The following is a 17,095-nucleotide window of genomic DNA, read 5'->3' as shown; positions in this document are numbered from 1 at the left end:
TGCTGCTGCCATCACTTTCCCGTTGCCAAATTTCTAGAACCATGGAGAGCTCTACAGGCTGGATGATGTGGCTGTGTATGATGGATTGTACTGGTAGGCAGGCTTAGGCTGTGGCTGGATCTGGTGCACAGAGTTGGGCTAGTGTACCAGATTTTCCATATGACCTTGCCCACAGGACCAGTCCTGCATCACTCATCTATTTATCTGGCCTGTGGAGCTAGAATAGGGGTGGGCAGTTATTTGGGCCCTCAGGCCACATAGGCAGTTTTGGGAGCCGTTGCAGGCTGGTCAGCATTCCCATCCTCCCTCCCCCCGCAAAACCTCACCAAACCCGGAGCCTGTGGGTCCTGCAGATGTTCTCTGTCACTGCTGCCACCACCAGTACCCAGCAGCAGCTGAGCACAGAGCCCTGGTTCTGGCCCACTCCATGCCTGCTCTGGGCTCACCCCAGCTGGAGTTAGACCAGCTCTGGACCAGCCAGGACCCAAGCGCACAGCTCCATTCCCAGCCTTGGCCTGTCCTGTGCCCACTCTAGACTTGCTTGCCCACAGTGAGCAACAGCACCAGTCAAAAGCTGCTGCTGGGCACAAGGGAAAACCAGCTGCCTCTTTCCACCCCACCCCCCCCCACCCCTCCTCTCTGCTGCTGGGCTTTCCTAGCTGCTGGGCAGCCCAGACATGAGCTCCAGTTGTCTGCAACAAGAAGGGCCAAACAGCGGCGTTTTTTTCCCTGCATGCTGTCGCTGCTGCTCATCATGGGCGGGCCAGGGTCAGGGCTGTCTGTGTGGGTCCTGTCTGGTCTGGAGCTGGGCATAGGGTGGGCCAGAGTCAAGGCTGTGTGCATGGGTCTCCACCAGTCTCCATGGAGCTGGGCCCAGTGGCAGGAACCAGAAATAGCCGCCCCAGCCCTACTGCATGCCTGGGGGTAGCAGGATGCGAGCCACAGGCCGGATGCCACCTGGGCCAGGTGGCACTGAGAGACCCACTGCAGGCCCATCAAAGTCTCTCCATGGGCCAGATGTGGCCCACATGCTGTATTTTGCCCACTGGGCTAGAAGGTTAAGTATCACTGAGCTAAACAATTCAGTTATACTTCCTATTTATGAGCAGAGAGAAGTAGTTAGCAGTGTTAGTCTGAAATTTGCCACCTTCATATTTATGAACACACTTATAGATAGAATTGTCCCATTACTTAATTTTAACATACTAACAGCTTTGGCCTCTTTTGCTAGTGGTTTAGCAGATGGAAAAGCTAACATTTGAAAAAATGACTAGTAATTTTTTGGATGCCTCAATTTTGGAGCATGCAACTTGGACTAATTCTGAAATGTCCTGATTCCTTGAAAGTGTTGAGTACCTGCTCCTTTCTCCCAGGGCCCTTAATAACTTTTTCAAGTTGGGCACAAGAAGTCAGTTTTGAAAATATTGGTGTAGGTTCCTACTCAGTTGCTAGAGCAGCAGTTAAAATTCCATTTTGGTGTTTAAAAGCAGTGTTAACTTTACCTCCTATTTTTTATTCTGGTTTATACTTTATGAGTTTCCTTTATTCTAAAGCTTTTTTCCACCCACAACTAGGTCATCATTCCAAGATTACAGGATACAGAAAGTGACCTTTCAAGCAGAAACCAGATTTTTATCTTTAATGCTCTCAAATACTTTGCTATATTGTAAGCCATCTCCTACTGGAAGCAAAAATAATTACTGGCTGTGGGGAAAACAAGACTCTGTTTTTTTCTCTTTAGTCCTTACCTCAGTAATGAATCTGTATTGTGAGTTTCAGCAGAATTTTCATCTGCTTGAAGGGAAGGGAGGTAAAGAGTAATCAACTTCCTTACTGTGTAAATATAATCCTTATAAACATAGTTCTCGTGTTCTGATTGACTGCATTTTCAACAGAACATAACACATTTTGCATTTAATATTAAGTGGTCTCATTTCAGTTCTAATGTTGGCATATTTGAAGGTAAAAACAATAAGCTGTGGTATCAGTATTTGTTGGGTGAGACTGCACATTCCTCCATTTGAGCCTGAAGACAAGTTCATGTAAGTTCTCCCAGAAGTATTGCCCCTTTAGCAGCAACAGCAGCTCATAATAATGTTGTTGAGAACTAGTTTTTAAATAAAACCTCTTCATTTGAGTAAAAATTTTGCTCTTGCTTGTTCATAACCCACATTTCCATTGTGATCATACAGCAGTTAGAAATACTAGTGGAGTATGTTTTATTTTGCCACACACTATTTAATAAGACCTTTTTATAACGCTTCATTGTGCATGTGCTATGTAGCTGAGTTGTTCAGGAGACGTAGCTATGAAGTTGGTAACTTGGAGATTTTGAACATACGAATGTTCCATTAATAGTTTGCTACTGTAAAAAGTAACTGAAGTGGACATATTCCATAAATCACACTTAATCCTGCTTCTGACATTGTTGGTTCCTTTCACCTTTCGTCAGTAACATTCCATTTTTGCTAAAACAATACAAAACTTAAGTTTTATGATCCTGAATCTATTTACCTGCAGCAACAGGTAGGAACCCCCTTTTTGTAGCCTCCAAAATAGAATTAAAAGCCTTGTTGTTGTTATCCCTCATGAAGGAACAAATTTGCCACTTACCAATAGTCTAGTAATTAAAAGCGCAAAAGGCATAACAAGGACAAGACCACAGTTGTTGAAGAGGGAAGGGAGAGAACTTTTTCATGTAGAGATAAGAGTTAAATTTTATTGCAGCTTTTTGTGAGATGTGATAATACTTTAGATCAAGCCTCTGAGAATCATTCCACGTGCTTGGAGATCTTAAATGGACTACTGCTGTATTGGAGATCTCTTCCATGACCTCATCTACTTCTCCCTCCAGTGCCTACATGCCCTTAGTTTGCCTACTATCTTTTAGAACAGGGGTGGGCAAAATGTGGCCTGTGGGCCAGGTGCGGCCCGCCAAGCCATTCTATCCAGCCCGCGGGGCCCCTAAAAAATTTAGAAAATATTTATCTGCCCGGGGCTTCCTGTCATGCGGCCCTCGATGGCTTGCCAAAACTCGGTAAGCGGCCCTCCGTCCAAAATAATTGCCCGCCACTGTTTTAGAAAAAGTGTGGTAAGGGATCTAAATGATTTGTTTCTATTTGCATTAGTGTGTTTTGAAAGAATTTCAGATAATCACGTAATTCTGCAGAAGAAACAACATAGTGGTTGCGTGCTGTTAACACTTTCGGGTGCCTCAAGAAGAGTTTAAAGACTGGGTTTGCTGATCCAAACCACTTTGGACGCTTGTACACAACAGTGAACAGTAAGAGTCCTTCAAGCCAAGAGTGAAGGGAAAAAAAATGATTGATTTATTTATTTATTTATTTATTTAATTTATAGTGCCATATGCTTCAGACATATTTGGTATGTTTGCTTATCTAAAAATAATCTTAACCCTTTGTAAGAGCAGCTGTTAGCTGCACTTGATGTACCATGTCCTTGAGTATACTAGGACTTCAGGCTTTGACTAATACCCAATGAGAGTTGCTCAGAGACAAAAATAAAAACTATATTAACAAAACTAAATAATAAAACTATATTATAGCATACCCCTTAAAAGTCTGTCAGCTTTGCTTAAGGCATCTTTTAGTAGATCATGAGATTGTTTGTTTGAATCTCTCAAGTGAATCTTTCAAATGAGGTTGACCTTGTCTGCCTGTGTCCCTAGATCAACATGGCTACAACCAACACCATCAAATGAAGTTGGACAAATATAAATGAATGTTTAATTCATTTTTTTTTCATTTATGTTGCTTATGTTCACCTTGAATTTGTTTACTTGGACAATGCAAGGGATCTCCCCCAACCACTACAGAACTGTTTAAATTAATTTTACTTTCACTTTCATAACATTTTCTACAGTCTGTTCCAGTAGTGTGGCGAATAAGCCAAAAAGCAGGAGCAGCAGAAGAAAATATGCCATTTCCTAATGTTCCTCTAAGTGGATAATACATTCTGTGATTCATACTAGGGCTCTGGTCTTAATACTTTTTTCAGCATAGAGATTGTGTCAAGCTGAAGGCTAGTCTGTCTTTATCTCCTCAGATCATCTAACCCAATCTTGGGCAGTGTTTGAGGATTCGTTTCATGGGGTGTTTATACATGTGCTCCGGTAGTGGGGTGGGGGAAGAGGGCTTTAATTGAGTGGCTTCAAAAGCCACTCTAATCAGAGCGCCTGCAGTGTCTTGTGTATCAGTGCCCCTGTGTTTAAATATGTGGCAGGTTCGCTTTAACTAAAACTCATTTGACGAGCTTTAGTTTAAGTGGCCCCCGTAGCCATTTTTAAGTGGTACACTGATGCATTGAGTGGTACACTGTGAGACACTAATAAATAAAATGCTGGAGTCTGCTGGAGTGCAGTAATTGCTACTCTAGCAGACTCGATTAATCAAGCCTACTGCAATGCACTGCAATTACAGTGCACCAGAGCAGCCTTGCTGCTCATGTATAGGTGCCCATGGTGAGCAAGCTGTTCACACCTAGAAAAGTAGCAGCATACGTACATATTTTAGGTTGTGACCCTCCCTTCACTTTTAAGATTGTTTGGCAGCCTTTTGGTGCACATTAAAATCTGCACGTGCACTCCAAGGCTGCAGTCAGATGAAAAAATGTTACTGTTTTAAATCGGGGGACTAGGGGATTTGCCACTTATGAACACACATCAGAGAATTTTTTTTAACAGTTTCATCTCTCTGCTCTTGTCTGACAGCAGATGAAGGTAAACTGCAGTAATTTTACTCCTGATGGAAGCAGGTGTAAATTTATTGAGCTTTAGCTTCTACTTACTGTAGGATCGAGCAGATAGCCAAACTAGCTGAACCATGGTATATCCCCCTTCATCCTCCCTTTGAAGACAGTATAATTATCGTGTCTATCTGACCGTAAATTAGAAAAGGTCTTTTTATTTTAAGACTGACTTCCAGTTCCAGCAGTCACTATTGTAGAAATAAAAAATGTTTCTCACAGCGGTCATGGTAGTGCTCTTACTCACTAAAGAAAAGTGTTACAATTGGACTAGCCTCAGAGAGAGAGAGGCTGTAGCCTTTAATGTGACAGAAAATCAAGGAAGAGAAGAAAAACTAGCTACTCAGTGGGCATATCTACTGCACAGACACTACTGCACAGTTGTTCCTGCACATTTATTTAATACTTGTATTAGCAAGTACTAAAATGCACGGTAACTAGAGTTACTGCAAAGTAGCACCGGTGACCATCCTTTAGGTGACATTACTGCACAGTAGCCAAATAATACTGTGCAGTAGCATATTGGCACCATCCGTGCTGTGACGTACTAGTGCACAGTATTTTTCGGCTACTGCGCAGTCAGCATCTCATGCAGACATACCCAGTTTGTATAGTAACCAACTTTTTTGCTCATCCTAGATTGCTAGATGAACTTAAGATGGAGAGGGCAGTGGAGTGGAGACAGAGGTTTCATAGTTGGTAGGGTTGGAAGGGACCTGAGCAGATTATCAAGTCTGACTCCCTGCCATGGCAGGAAAAAGTACTGGGGTCAAACGACCCCAGCGAGGTGTTCGTCTAACCTCCTCTTAAAGACCCCCAGGTTAGGAGCCAGCACCACTTTGCTTGGAAGTTGGTTCCAGATTCTAGCCGCCCTGACTGAAGTAGCGCCTCCTGATGTCTAGTCTGAATCTACCCTCTGCCAGCTTGTGACTGCTATTTCTAGTCACTCCTGGTAGTGCTCGGGGGAACAGGGACTCCCCTAATACCTGCGGGTCCCCTCTGACTAGTTTGTAACAGGCCACTAGATCCCCCCTCAGCCTTCTCTTGTGGAGGCTGAACAGGTTCAGGTCCCTTAGCCTCTCCTTGTAGGGCCTGCCCTGCTGCCCCCTGATCATGCGTGTGGCCCTCCTCTGAACCTTCTCAATGCTGTCGACATCTCTCCTGAAGTGCGGCGCCCAGAACTGGACGCAGTACTCCAACTACGGCCTGACCAGTGCCACATAGAGGGGGAGGATCACCTCCTTGGACCTACTTGAAATGCATCTGTGTATTCATGACAAGGTGTGGTTGGCCTTCCTGATCACGTCCCCACACTGTCGGCCCATGTTCATTTTGGCATCAATAATGACTCCAAGATCCTTTTCTGCCTCTGCACTGATGAGAAGGGAGTTCCCAGCCTGTAGGTATGCTGCTGGTTCTTCCTCCCAAGGTGCAGCACCTTGCACTTGTCAGTGTTGAAACCCACCCTGTTCTCATCTGCCCACCCATGTAACTTGTCTAGGTCTAATTGCAGCCTATTCCTCCCTTGTAGAGTGCACACATCACCCCACATCTTAGTGTCATCAGCAAATTTGAATAGGGTGCTTTTTACCCCCTCGTCCAAGTCACTGATAGTGCAGCCCTCCAGCCAGTTAGTGACCCATTTGACTATGTAGGTGTCAACGCCACAGTCCCCTAGTTTTTTAATGAGAATGGGGTGAGAGACAGTGTCGAAGGCCTTCCTGAAGTCCAGAAAGACTACGTCCACTGCTACCCCTGCATCTAAGGCTTTTGTGACCTGGTCATAGAAGGCTACCAGGTTGGTCTGACAGGACCTGCCTCTAATGAACCCATGCTGGTTGCCCCTAAGCACAGCCTCCCCCGCTGGCCCCTCGTGGACATGCACCAGGATAATTCTCTCAAAAAGCTTACCCAGGATCAAGGTAAGACTAACTGGCTTATAGTTCCCCGGGTCCTCCTTCCTCCCTTTTTTGAAAATGGGAACCACATTGGCCCTTTTCCAGTCCTCTGGCACCACACCAGAGCACCACGAGCACTCGGAAAGCCATGCCAGGGGTCCTGCAATGACTTCTGCTAATTCCCTCAGCGCTCTGAGGTGGAGGTTGTCAGGACCAGCTGATTTAAATACGTCCAGTCCCTCGAAGTTCCCTGACTAAATCCTCACTGACCCTAGGCCTGTGTGCGTCTCCCCCGGGGTCTGAGGGGGTCTCGGCAGATGGGCTGATCTGGTCCCTGCTCAGGAAAATGGAGGCAACGAAATAGTTAAATAGGTTAGCCTTGTCATCTGTTGCAACAACCAGATTTCCTAGCATGTCTTGCAGACGCCCCACGTTACCCAGTACCTTCTTTTTGCCCCCTATGTATTTAAAAAAGGACTTCTTCTTGTCCTTGATCCAGGTAGCTAGTCCCAGTTCCATCTCTGCCTTGGCCTTCCTGACCGCCCCCCTGCAGCCCCAAGCAACCGAGGTATAGTCCTCCCTGGTGGTGGCCCCTCCCTTCCATTGGGTGTACGCCTCCCCTTTAGCTAGGAGATGTTCCCATATGCTTTTGGTGAGCCATGGGGGCTTTTGCGCCCTCTAGCCCCCTTTGATCATGGTTGGGTTTACCTCCCTTTGGGCATGGAGGATTGTCTCCTTAAGGAACAACCACTCCTCTTGGACACCTGACTCCCCTCCCCTCCGGGACCTCAGTACTTCCCCAACTATTCTTCTTACCTCATTGAAATCCGCCCTCCTGAAGTCCAGGGCTGCTGCCTTGCTGCAGGCTTTTGCCACCTTGTGCTGGATGGTGAATTCCAGCAGGCAATGATTGTTGTCGCCCAGGTGGTCGAGCACCCGCAGCCCCCTCACGAGGTCATCGCCTGTGGCCAGCACCAGATCCAACAAGGCGTCTCCCCTGGTGGGGCTGTGCACCTCCTGAGCTAGATTGAGGTCCTGTATCTCGGCTAGGAACCTACGTGAACGGTCAGACCTGGCTGACTGCTCTTCCCAGCAGATGTCTGGAAAGTTCAGGTCCCCCATGATGACCATGTCTTTTGACCTAACTACCTCCGTGAGCTGACTTAAGAATTCCCGGTCTAGCTCTTCCCCTTGGTTGGGTGGCCTGTAGTAGACCCCCACCATTAAGTCCCTTTCCCCTTGACTCCCTTGTATTCTAACCCAGAGCACTTCAGTGTGCCCCTCACCTGACCTTGTGCTACTAGATGAGGATGTGTATTCCTCCTTGATGTAGAGCGCCACTCCCCCACCTTTCCTCCCTGTCTTGTCCCTCCTGTACAGCCTGTAGCCCTTGATATTCACCGCCCAGTCGTGTGTTGGGTCCCACCATGTTTCTGTGAACCCCACTATGTCTGGCTTGGTGTCAGCTAGCAGGAGGCAGGTTCCTCCTGCTTGTTCCCCATACTATGAGTGTTTATGCAGAGGCATTTGAGGCCTCCTGAAGATGTGTGCACTGGCCCCCTAATCTCAGTACTGCCCGGGCCCCAGTTGCTTACCTGGGTATTCATTCTGCTCGTCGTTTGCTCCAGGCTGGGCTGTTCTCTTGGGTATCTCTTGGTTTTTTGGTTCAAGGCTTCCTCCGCCCTCATCTTCCCCATCCCCCAACGAGCCTAGTTTTAAAGCCCGTCGGAGGAGATCCACCAACCTAGAAGAGAACACACCTTTGGGGGAAAGGTGAAGCCCACCCCAGGTCTTAGAGCTTTCAGCTACAACCTGTCCTTGAGCTCCCATTTTCAGCATAACAAGGGAGTCTTTACCCATTGAAGGCATGGGTTAGAATCCAGCAGAGCATCACTTTTTATTGTTACACATGATACTCAAATTATTGCTTCATGGATCTTGGGCTGTGAGGTAGCAAGTGATGGAGTAACTATATTCCTAATAGTTGTACATCTGCCACACCTGTGTGTGCAACCATGAAGGACTTAAATTCATATGGTGCTTAAGCAGATAGGAACAACATATGTAGAGAGCTGCTGAGGAACAGAGGAGTTGTCCTCAACATATTTTAGGAAGCATGCAGTACATTTGGCAGTAGGAAAATGTCAGTCCTATTGACTTGATCTGCAATCTTGGTTTGCAGGGATGTGCTAACAACTTGGACATGATAGTCCAAGTTGTTAGCACAAGTTGTTAGCACAAACTTGTGTTTAATTTTCACATTTAAAAAAAACCAAAAACGCTTTCCTGAATTTAAGCTTCTGCTCATTCAGTGATACTCATTGAGACAAAAATCAAAACATTTTACACACACACACACACACACACACACACACACACACACACACACCCCCCCCCCCTCTCTCTTGGTAGCTTTTCTTGAAGCATTTTTATAGTGGATTACAGTAACCTTTTCCCTGAATTTATACAAAATTGGCCTCTAATGTAGCTGGCACCTGAATCCTACTTGCAAAGTGACATAAGTATCTACACTGCTTCTGTACTCCTGACTGTGCTAAGATGGATCTTGAGGGCAATGCCAGGGGAGGAGTATGACTTCACTGCGACTTCCAGGCCTCATTTCTGGATTGGGTGGGTAGCAAAAAGTGCTTGCGAGCAACATGCTTATGGGCACCAACAAAATGATGTCTACACTGAAAATCAATAGGACTTAAACTCCTAGAACAAATGTGTATATAGATATTTAGGTTGCTGACTTCCATAGAAATCAGTAGGCATGAGGCATATAGTCGCTTTTGATTGTAAATAATAGTGCTGGAGCATGACTGACTTGAACAGAAATGTTATAAAAAAATTTGTTTGAGAATAGAAAACAGGCTTTAATGAAAACAACATGTAAAATATTCTAGTGTTGGATGCAGTAATGCTTGAACTGAATGGGCAGGGATAATATGTGAATAAGTTGCTCTATGTGGTATTGCATGACTTCAGAATCTGGATAAAAGAGATAAGGCAGAATTATGGTGTCACTAAGATTCTAAGGTAGTGTAATAATTAGTTATTAAAGTTTATGGGCCCTCATAGGACATGACAGTGCAACAGGAAACCATAGAATGAAACCACCATTTGGAATAAACATCTAATTTCTGACCCAACAATAACACCTCCTGGTTTTGACCTTCTGTGAGAAACACGAAAGGCTCAAAATCCGTTCCAAACCAGGCATGGCTGCTGCAGTCACTTGATGCACTAATGGTGTATTAGAAGGTCTGCAAAATGTGACTTTGGCAATCCTGATCGAACTATGGACCACATAACAACACTGCCCTCTATACAAATTTGATGGTGACATTTGCAGAACTACATTCCCTTTCCTCAAGACCATTAGACTGGTTAACTAATCTTAAACTGGATTTATAATTATTGCTCCAAGTCAGCCATACAAAAGAAGAAGAATTAGTTATTCTCCTTGGGAGAAAAGTGAATTGGTGAGTTGGGAAGATTTAAAGGATTCAGAGTCCCAAGATGCATAAGACACCAGGCAGGAGGCTCTTTTGATTTTGTATTAAATCCCTGTAGTAAAACCCACAGTCCAGGTCCCCAGATATGTGTGTGAGGAGAGGGGCCTCAGAAGAAGAGCTCAAGTTGAATTTTTAGAAGCAGGATTTCAGTTTTAGTTGCCCACATTAAGAAATTGTTGACTGACTTGTCTTCCTTATCTACAAAAAAAAAAAAAGTAACGGACTGGAGAAGATGAGTATTAAGTGATATGATTTCTTGCTGAACTTATTTGTTTTTGTGATACTTTCTGTTTGTTAAATACAGTTTTTTATCTCTGCATTTTAATGGTCACATTTTAAGAACCTTTAAATATTTTTGTTAATTTAACTGTTATTGTATTGATTCATCTATGATATCTCCCTCCTGTCTAACATTTTTTTTGTGCATTTTACTGCTGTATTAAAACATTGTGCTTGCTTGGCTTTTCCCCCCCCTTTAGACCACACTTATGACTGACGCTAAATCAGTGAAGAAATATAAAGTTGTTATACTTGTATAATTAAATAGTTTATTTGTGTTTTGCTCCCTTCCTAATGTTGTCTTTTTCTTTACAGATAAATTTGCGCCTCATTTTGGTAAGTGGGAAAACGAAAGAGTTCTTGTTTTCACCAAACGACTCAGCTGCAGATATCGCAAAGCATGTATATGACAACTGGCCAATGGGTGAGTAGTTTATTTTGTGCTCTTCAGAGCTCAGACTGCTTAGTTAGCAGCCTCACTCTTGTTTTTCTGACTGAAATGTTAATTATTGGTCTCTGTATTTAAGTTGAATGTTTTGTGTGTGTGTATGTGCATCTGTCTGGTTTTTTGTGTGTGCATATTAAAGATACTTTAATTCTGATATTTCTCTCTTCCTTTTTTCAACCCTTGTCTTCATTACCCTTTCGCAAACATTCCTTTCATATTTGTTTTCTTGGAACAGATATAGTAACTGGAAATTGATCATGAAGCATTAGATACAAAAGCTTTTGTCTAACGATCGGTAAAGAAAAACAAGGCCAGTTAAACCACAAGTATCATCTTATTTTTTATTACATTATCTTGGAAAGGACCTGTTACAATAGTAATGTTTAGAGAAGGGCAAGCAACTTATAAGAAGCATTAGAGGATGTGAAGGAAAAATGAGTATAATTTCAAATTATTGAATAGTATCTCTGTTCTGCATAATGGTATTCTAAATTGAGAGAGCCTGTGTGTCAGTTGTTTAACAAAAATTAATCAAGAACTTTCCTCCCTTCCTCATAATCTGTTGGGAGGCTAGCCAGAATTGAGAAAACTACATTGACTATGACTAATGAAAATATATTCTCTGCTGGAGGAAACCCTTGGTGTTACTTCAGTACTTTAACATGGATGTCAGTCTTGGTCACCTGGGGCCCTGGGCCAGATCTAGACTGTGGGACTCCTCATGGGCTGGATCCAGTCCAAGGCATAGAAATAGCTGCTGTGGCCACTATGGCAGCAAGTAGGAGTGAGGGTGATTCTGGTGGCTGTGAGGGGGGGTCTCCCTAACTTCCAGTGGCCCACCAGTAACCTGGTAAGCCAGATATAGCAGCTCCACAGGCAGGATCTAGCCTATGGGGCCAAATGTTCCATGCCATTGCTTTCAAATACACTGCAAGCTGTCCAACTTCCCAGAGGCCACACCAGTGGGAACCATGTGTCATGCATGCCACGCCAGTTGAGTCACAGACTACCGTTCTGCACAGATACTCCACCCCAGCCTACCTCATTGCACCATGTGTCCATGTGGGTATAATCCCCCTCCGCTGCTGCACCATGTGGATACACAAGTTCAATTTCTACTCCCCCATCCCTGGGAGCATGCAAGCATGATTTCTCCCTCCCCACCACACACTCAAAAATGTGCCTTTGTGGTCATGACCCCATTGCTGCACAAGGTGTGCCCACCCTGAGCACACTCCCTATGCCACTCACCACGCTGCACTGCCCTCTTGAAGCAGAGGCAGGAAGTGGCATCCAGGGAAGGAAGCCTCTGTTTCAGCCAGAATGATGGGGGAGTGGCAGCCAGGCAGGAGCCTTGGGGGCTTCAACTTAATCCGTTGGCCCAGGGGCCTCTAGTTGGACTACCATGATATTACTGGCATGCTAGTGTATAGAAATACAAGTAACATCTGTTTCTTTGCTAAAGAACTAAGTATCAGTAACCTAACTTGGGGGCCTTAAAGTGGTCTCTTTTGAAGGTCAGAAATAATTCTTTTAGGCTCTGATATCACATTACCTGTTTGGCACAGTGCATATAAAGACAGTGGATTGTGGTCTTTTGAAGCATTAGGTATTGAGAGAGGTGCTTGTTTAGTACAATTGATCTGGTTGAACAGATTGTCTGGTATAGCACTTTGATATCTGCTATGCCTTATTGTAATGTGCTTGTAAGATCATAGGAAGGTAAGACTGAAAGGGACCTCCATGAGATCATCTAGCCTAGCCCCCTGGTCAAGACAGACTCATCCATGACTGAACCATCTCAGCCAAGTGTCTCACCTTCTTTTGATCATTTCCAAGGATAGAGATTCCACAGGTTCTCTAGGTAGCCTTTTCCAATCCTTGACCACCCCCATAGTCAGAAAGTTTCTCCTAATCTCTAGCCTAAATTTCCTCTGCTGCAGCTTGAAGCCATTGCTCCTAGTCCTGTCCCCTATGGTCACAAAGAAAAGCCCATCTCCACCCTCTCTGTAATTGCCCTTTAGGTTTTTGAAGACTTGGTAATGCACTGTCCTGTCCCATCCCGTCCCGTCTCGTCCCCGCCATAGAACACTGTTGATAGGATCAGACTGACTTGGCTGGGATGGGGCAGTTGTGTGCATTTCTCTGAATTAGTAATGGTGAGACTTTTTTTGTTCTTTTAAATATACTCCTGGGCATATTACATTGCAGTTTCAAGTCAGCATCCTACCTAACTATTGGTGTACAAAGAATGATATGTAATATAGGCTCAGAAATGTTGATTGTTTTACTTTTATCTCATGTCAGTGCATCTAAATAATATTCTGTTTGATGAAACTCTTATTTCAGATGTGTGAAACCATAATTAAAACTGGGATTAGTGCATTTTACTCGTAACAAAAAAATTGCATTTTCTAAAAAGGAAAAAAAAGCAATTCTGTGGAGCTTTGGAAAAATTGCCAAAAAGTTAACACATGATGATAGTATACAACATGTACCAGGGAAATTGCTTTTAGGCTGAACATGATTACAGATTGGTGAGTGGGTGGATGGGTGTGTAAAATTTGATGAAAACAAATGGCTCCTGCTGGCCATATTTGTGTGTTAAGGAGAAGTACGGTGCCTACATTTGTTGCTGTAATTGTGATCACCTCCCTTCATCTTTCAGTCACTTGGTCTGTATTAGGTTGGTTCTTAGAGGTAGAAAATGAAATTCTTTTAAAATTGCAGCAAATCTGAAATTCTTTACAGATGCTCATTGCTTGGGAAGGCTTAAAAGTAGCAATTAATCTCTCGCTTCACAATTTGAAAACTCCTGTCTTTGTTAAAGGAGTTACTTAAAGCTGGCCTTTATTCGCAGTAGAATTGAACTGCCCTGCAGAGTGTTGGTGAGGGTGGGTACATGGTTGAATCCAGGATTTTGAAAAGGGGAGTGCAGAGGGTGTGGCACATCACATAAAACACAATGCACATTTTTCTCCACTTTAAGAAACTAGAAGCTTTACTAATATGCTAGGGGGCTAGCACCATATTATTCAGGTTAAGAGCAAGACAAAAATAACTGTTGGAGTGTGCACTAATTTGCTAGAGCATATATAAAGTTTAAGAAAAAAAAATACACTAGGCATAAAATAGTCAAAAGATATTGTGTTGTTACTCCTGTAATCATTATAGTTCAGTGGTATGGGGCCTATCTGGGCCAGATGGGGCCCTGGGGCTTCGCACTGCCTCTTCTCTGCCCTGCTCATGGGGATTGGGCCCTGGGGACCCAATGCTGCCCCCTCCTGCCCCCCTGTGTGCCAGGATTGGGTCCTGGTGCCATCCCCAACCAGCCCTGCATACTGGAATTAGGTGCCAATCCAGAATACAGGGCCCAGGGCTTCCAATGGGTCTGGAATTTGGCAGCAGAGAAGCAGTGGCACCATTGCCTTGCCACCGATTTTCTGGACCTGTGGGGAGCCATGGCACTGCAGAGCAGATCTGGCCCAGGGGGCAGAGTTTGAGCCATCCCTGTTATAGTTGAATGTATATCTCTTATTCAGATTCAGAAACAAAAATTTAGCCTTCTTGAGCATCTTGACAGTGTATCCAGTACTTCACTGTCAATCACGTCTATACCTGAGTTAATATTGCCACGTGTCGGTTAAGTTTTTTTGTTATAGTCAGTCTTTAGGGCTGTGAAATAGGAGAGAGAGATTACCAGGAATGGCTAACTGACCCAGAAGAATAGGTAGTTTTGAATAGTGGACTATCAAGATAGTTAAAAGGGACAGGAGGTCATTGACACCTGTGGAGTGGAAAAAGATTAGCAGGAATCAGGGAGATGATGATACCACGAAGTCAGTTGACTCTCTCAGCACTGCCTGAATAGACTCTCTAAGATGTATACAAATATGGTCTGCCACTGATACAGCATCAACTGCAGAAAGACACACAAACCTGTGGCAGAACACACTCAGCCTCCATGGACACTTCATGGCTAACCTCGGGACTGCTGTTCTAAGGCAGAAAACATTTTTTAAAAACAGTTTGAACAGGATATTGCAGAACAAGAAATCAACCTACAATCTACAAATGATAGGTATGGTTTAAAGAGAGATTCTTTTCCCATTACCTGGATTAGCTTTTGTTGCCCCTTTTTGTTCCTATGTGTTGTTTGCTTATAATGCCTCTTACAGGATGACTCCTCTCCACCTCCCCATTCCCTTCCCTCCTGCTCTCCCACCTATTGTATTTTAATCATCAGTGATCACTTACTCCACTTCATACTCTGCTCTATGCTGTCCTTTCACAACATCTGACAAAATGAATTTAGGTTTGTGAAAGCTTGTGATATGCACCTTTATAGACTATATCTATACCACTTTCAAAATACAATAACCAGTAACTTCACTGACATTGGAGATACTCTAGTTTTACATCACTGAATCAGAGATTAGTATATCGCCAGCCACTAAAACGGACAATGTCATATCCCCTCCACGTAGTTTAGATAAATGAATAGAACTGGGTAGGAAATAGTTTTCCCTATTTCCCCCAAAATATGAGAATTCAGTGGATTCTCAATTTCATATTGAACTAGACTGAGAGGTTGGGGGAGCAGAGGGATAGTAGGTTTTGTTGTTGGAGTGAATGATGGGCTGAGATGATGCAGACCCAGTTTTGAGTTACTGTTCTGAATCTGGTCGAGTAGGTACCTGAACCTGGGTCTCCTATAAACCAGCTTAATACCTTAATCACACTCCTTCTCTGGCTTTCATGAATGCAACATTATTTAAAAGTAAATGATTTTTAAAAAGGGCCTAAAGATAGGAAACCTGTCTAGATAGGATATATTTACCTGCATGAGCTACTTGAAAGCACTGCCATCCCATATAATGTGACTAGGGGGTGGAGTGGAGAGCATACTTAAACCCCATCTCTCCAGCATTGCTGGAAGAACTGAATTTTCTTATGGTGATCATCTGATAGTTGTTCTTTTTTTTTTTTTTTTTTCCAACTGCACTCTTTCTCATAGGTTTTTTCTCATAGGAGACTTTTTTTTTTTCTCCTTCCATTGCAGGCATTTTAAAATCTGAAGTTTACTGTTAATGGGAAAAGAATTCTAGAGCAAAGATTAAATAGATGGAGGACATGGTAGGTTAGCTAATAGGGATTACTGTACCAAAGTTATCTTTCTATCTTCTGGCTGCTTTGTTGCATCATTCTAGCTCTGCAGCTGGCTCAATTTGGTAGTCTTAAAGTCAGAATTATGGAGAAAGGATTCAATCCCTCCTTCCGCAAAAAAGCAGATCAAGAGTTGATACTAATGACTTTGGTAATTGCAACCCTTGTATATACCCTATGTACAGCATACCAATGATGGTGCCTTCACTGAACCTGTGCTACAATTAAAACAGGCAATAGATGGAAAATATTCCAAATTTCAGATAGAATCAGACAACTAGAACTACCTTATACTGTGACTTAAACTTTCTAAGGCAGCTGGTAAATATTACCACTTCTATACACTTCCTAGCCAATCTTCTATTCTGATGTCACTCCTGACACCATGTAGTACTGGGCAGCCTTCTAAACATGTCATTTTTCGTGGTGCATTAAATCTGAACTGACATTGATTTTAATAGTTCTTTTTCACTCTTCTCTTCCTGCTGTTTTTTCTCACAGAAGTCTTTTCATATACTTTTCACAGTATTTTTTTAATACTCCTTCCTGTTTCAGTTTCTCTCCCTTTGGATGCCTGTTCCTATTCTCTGGATGTCAGTTGTGTATTCTACACAAACATATTAGGTTTTGGTCTGTGTTTTTATCCTTTTTTGAATGCTTTGTTTGATATATAAATACTACAGTAGATGGAGTGGGGGCTAGGTGCTAAGGTGCACGGTTGACCAGCCCAGAGGTTGAAAGTTTGAGGCCATAGCAGAAGTGCTCACAGCACGGCCCTGTCATATTCCAACAAAGAGGTACCAACTCTGATAATACTTTGTTACAAGGACACAAAAAAGGAAAGGAAGGAAGTAGATGGAGCAGAATAGAAGCAGATTTGTGAACAGGTGATATAAAATACCTGGTCAGCTAAGAACTATTTAGATTTCCAAAGACCAGATTTAAATTAATTATGTTAATGACTTACAATATTTACCCTTAAAGCTTAATGTAGATTCACGTAATGGCTTTAAAAATTA

At 43.4% G+C, this 17,095-nt stretch overlaps 1 protein-coding gene across 1 annotated transcript in view; it reads left to right on the top strand.

Annotated features, from left to right (window-relative positions):
• UBL3 (ubiquitin like 3) overlaps positions 1 to 17,095 on the top strand; it is an 84,153-nt gene that overhangs the window by 57,370 nt on the left and 9,688 nt on the right. The window contains exon 2 of the mRNA XM_006027493.3: positions 10,778 to 10,886. Within this exon, the coding sequence (XP_006027555.1) occupies positions 10,778 to 10,886 (109 nt within the window). The remainder of the gene's footprint in view (positions 1 to 10,777; positions 10,887 to 17,095) is intronic.

This window comes from Alligator sinensis, unplaced genomic scaffold (assembly GCF_000455745.1).
Source record: "Alligator sinensis unplaced genomic scaffold, ASM45574v1 scaffold84_2, whole genome shotgun sequence".
NCBI lineage: Eukaryota > Metazoa > Chordata > Crocodylia > Alligatoridae > Alligator > Alligator sinensis.
The sequence above is the reverse complement of the archived record's forward strand: the minus strand, read 5'-3'. Positions and strand labels throughout refer to the sequence as shown.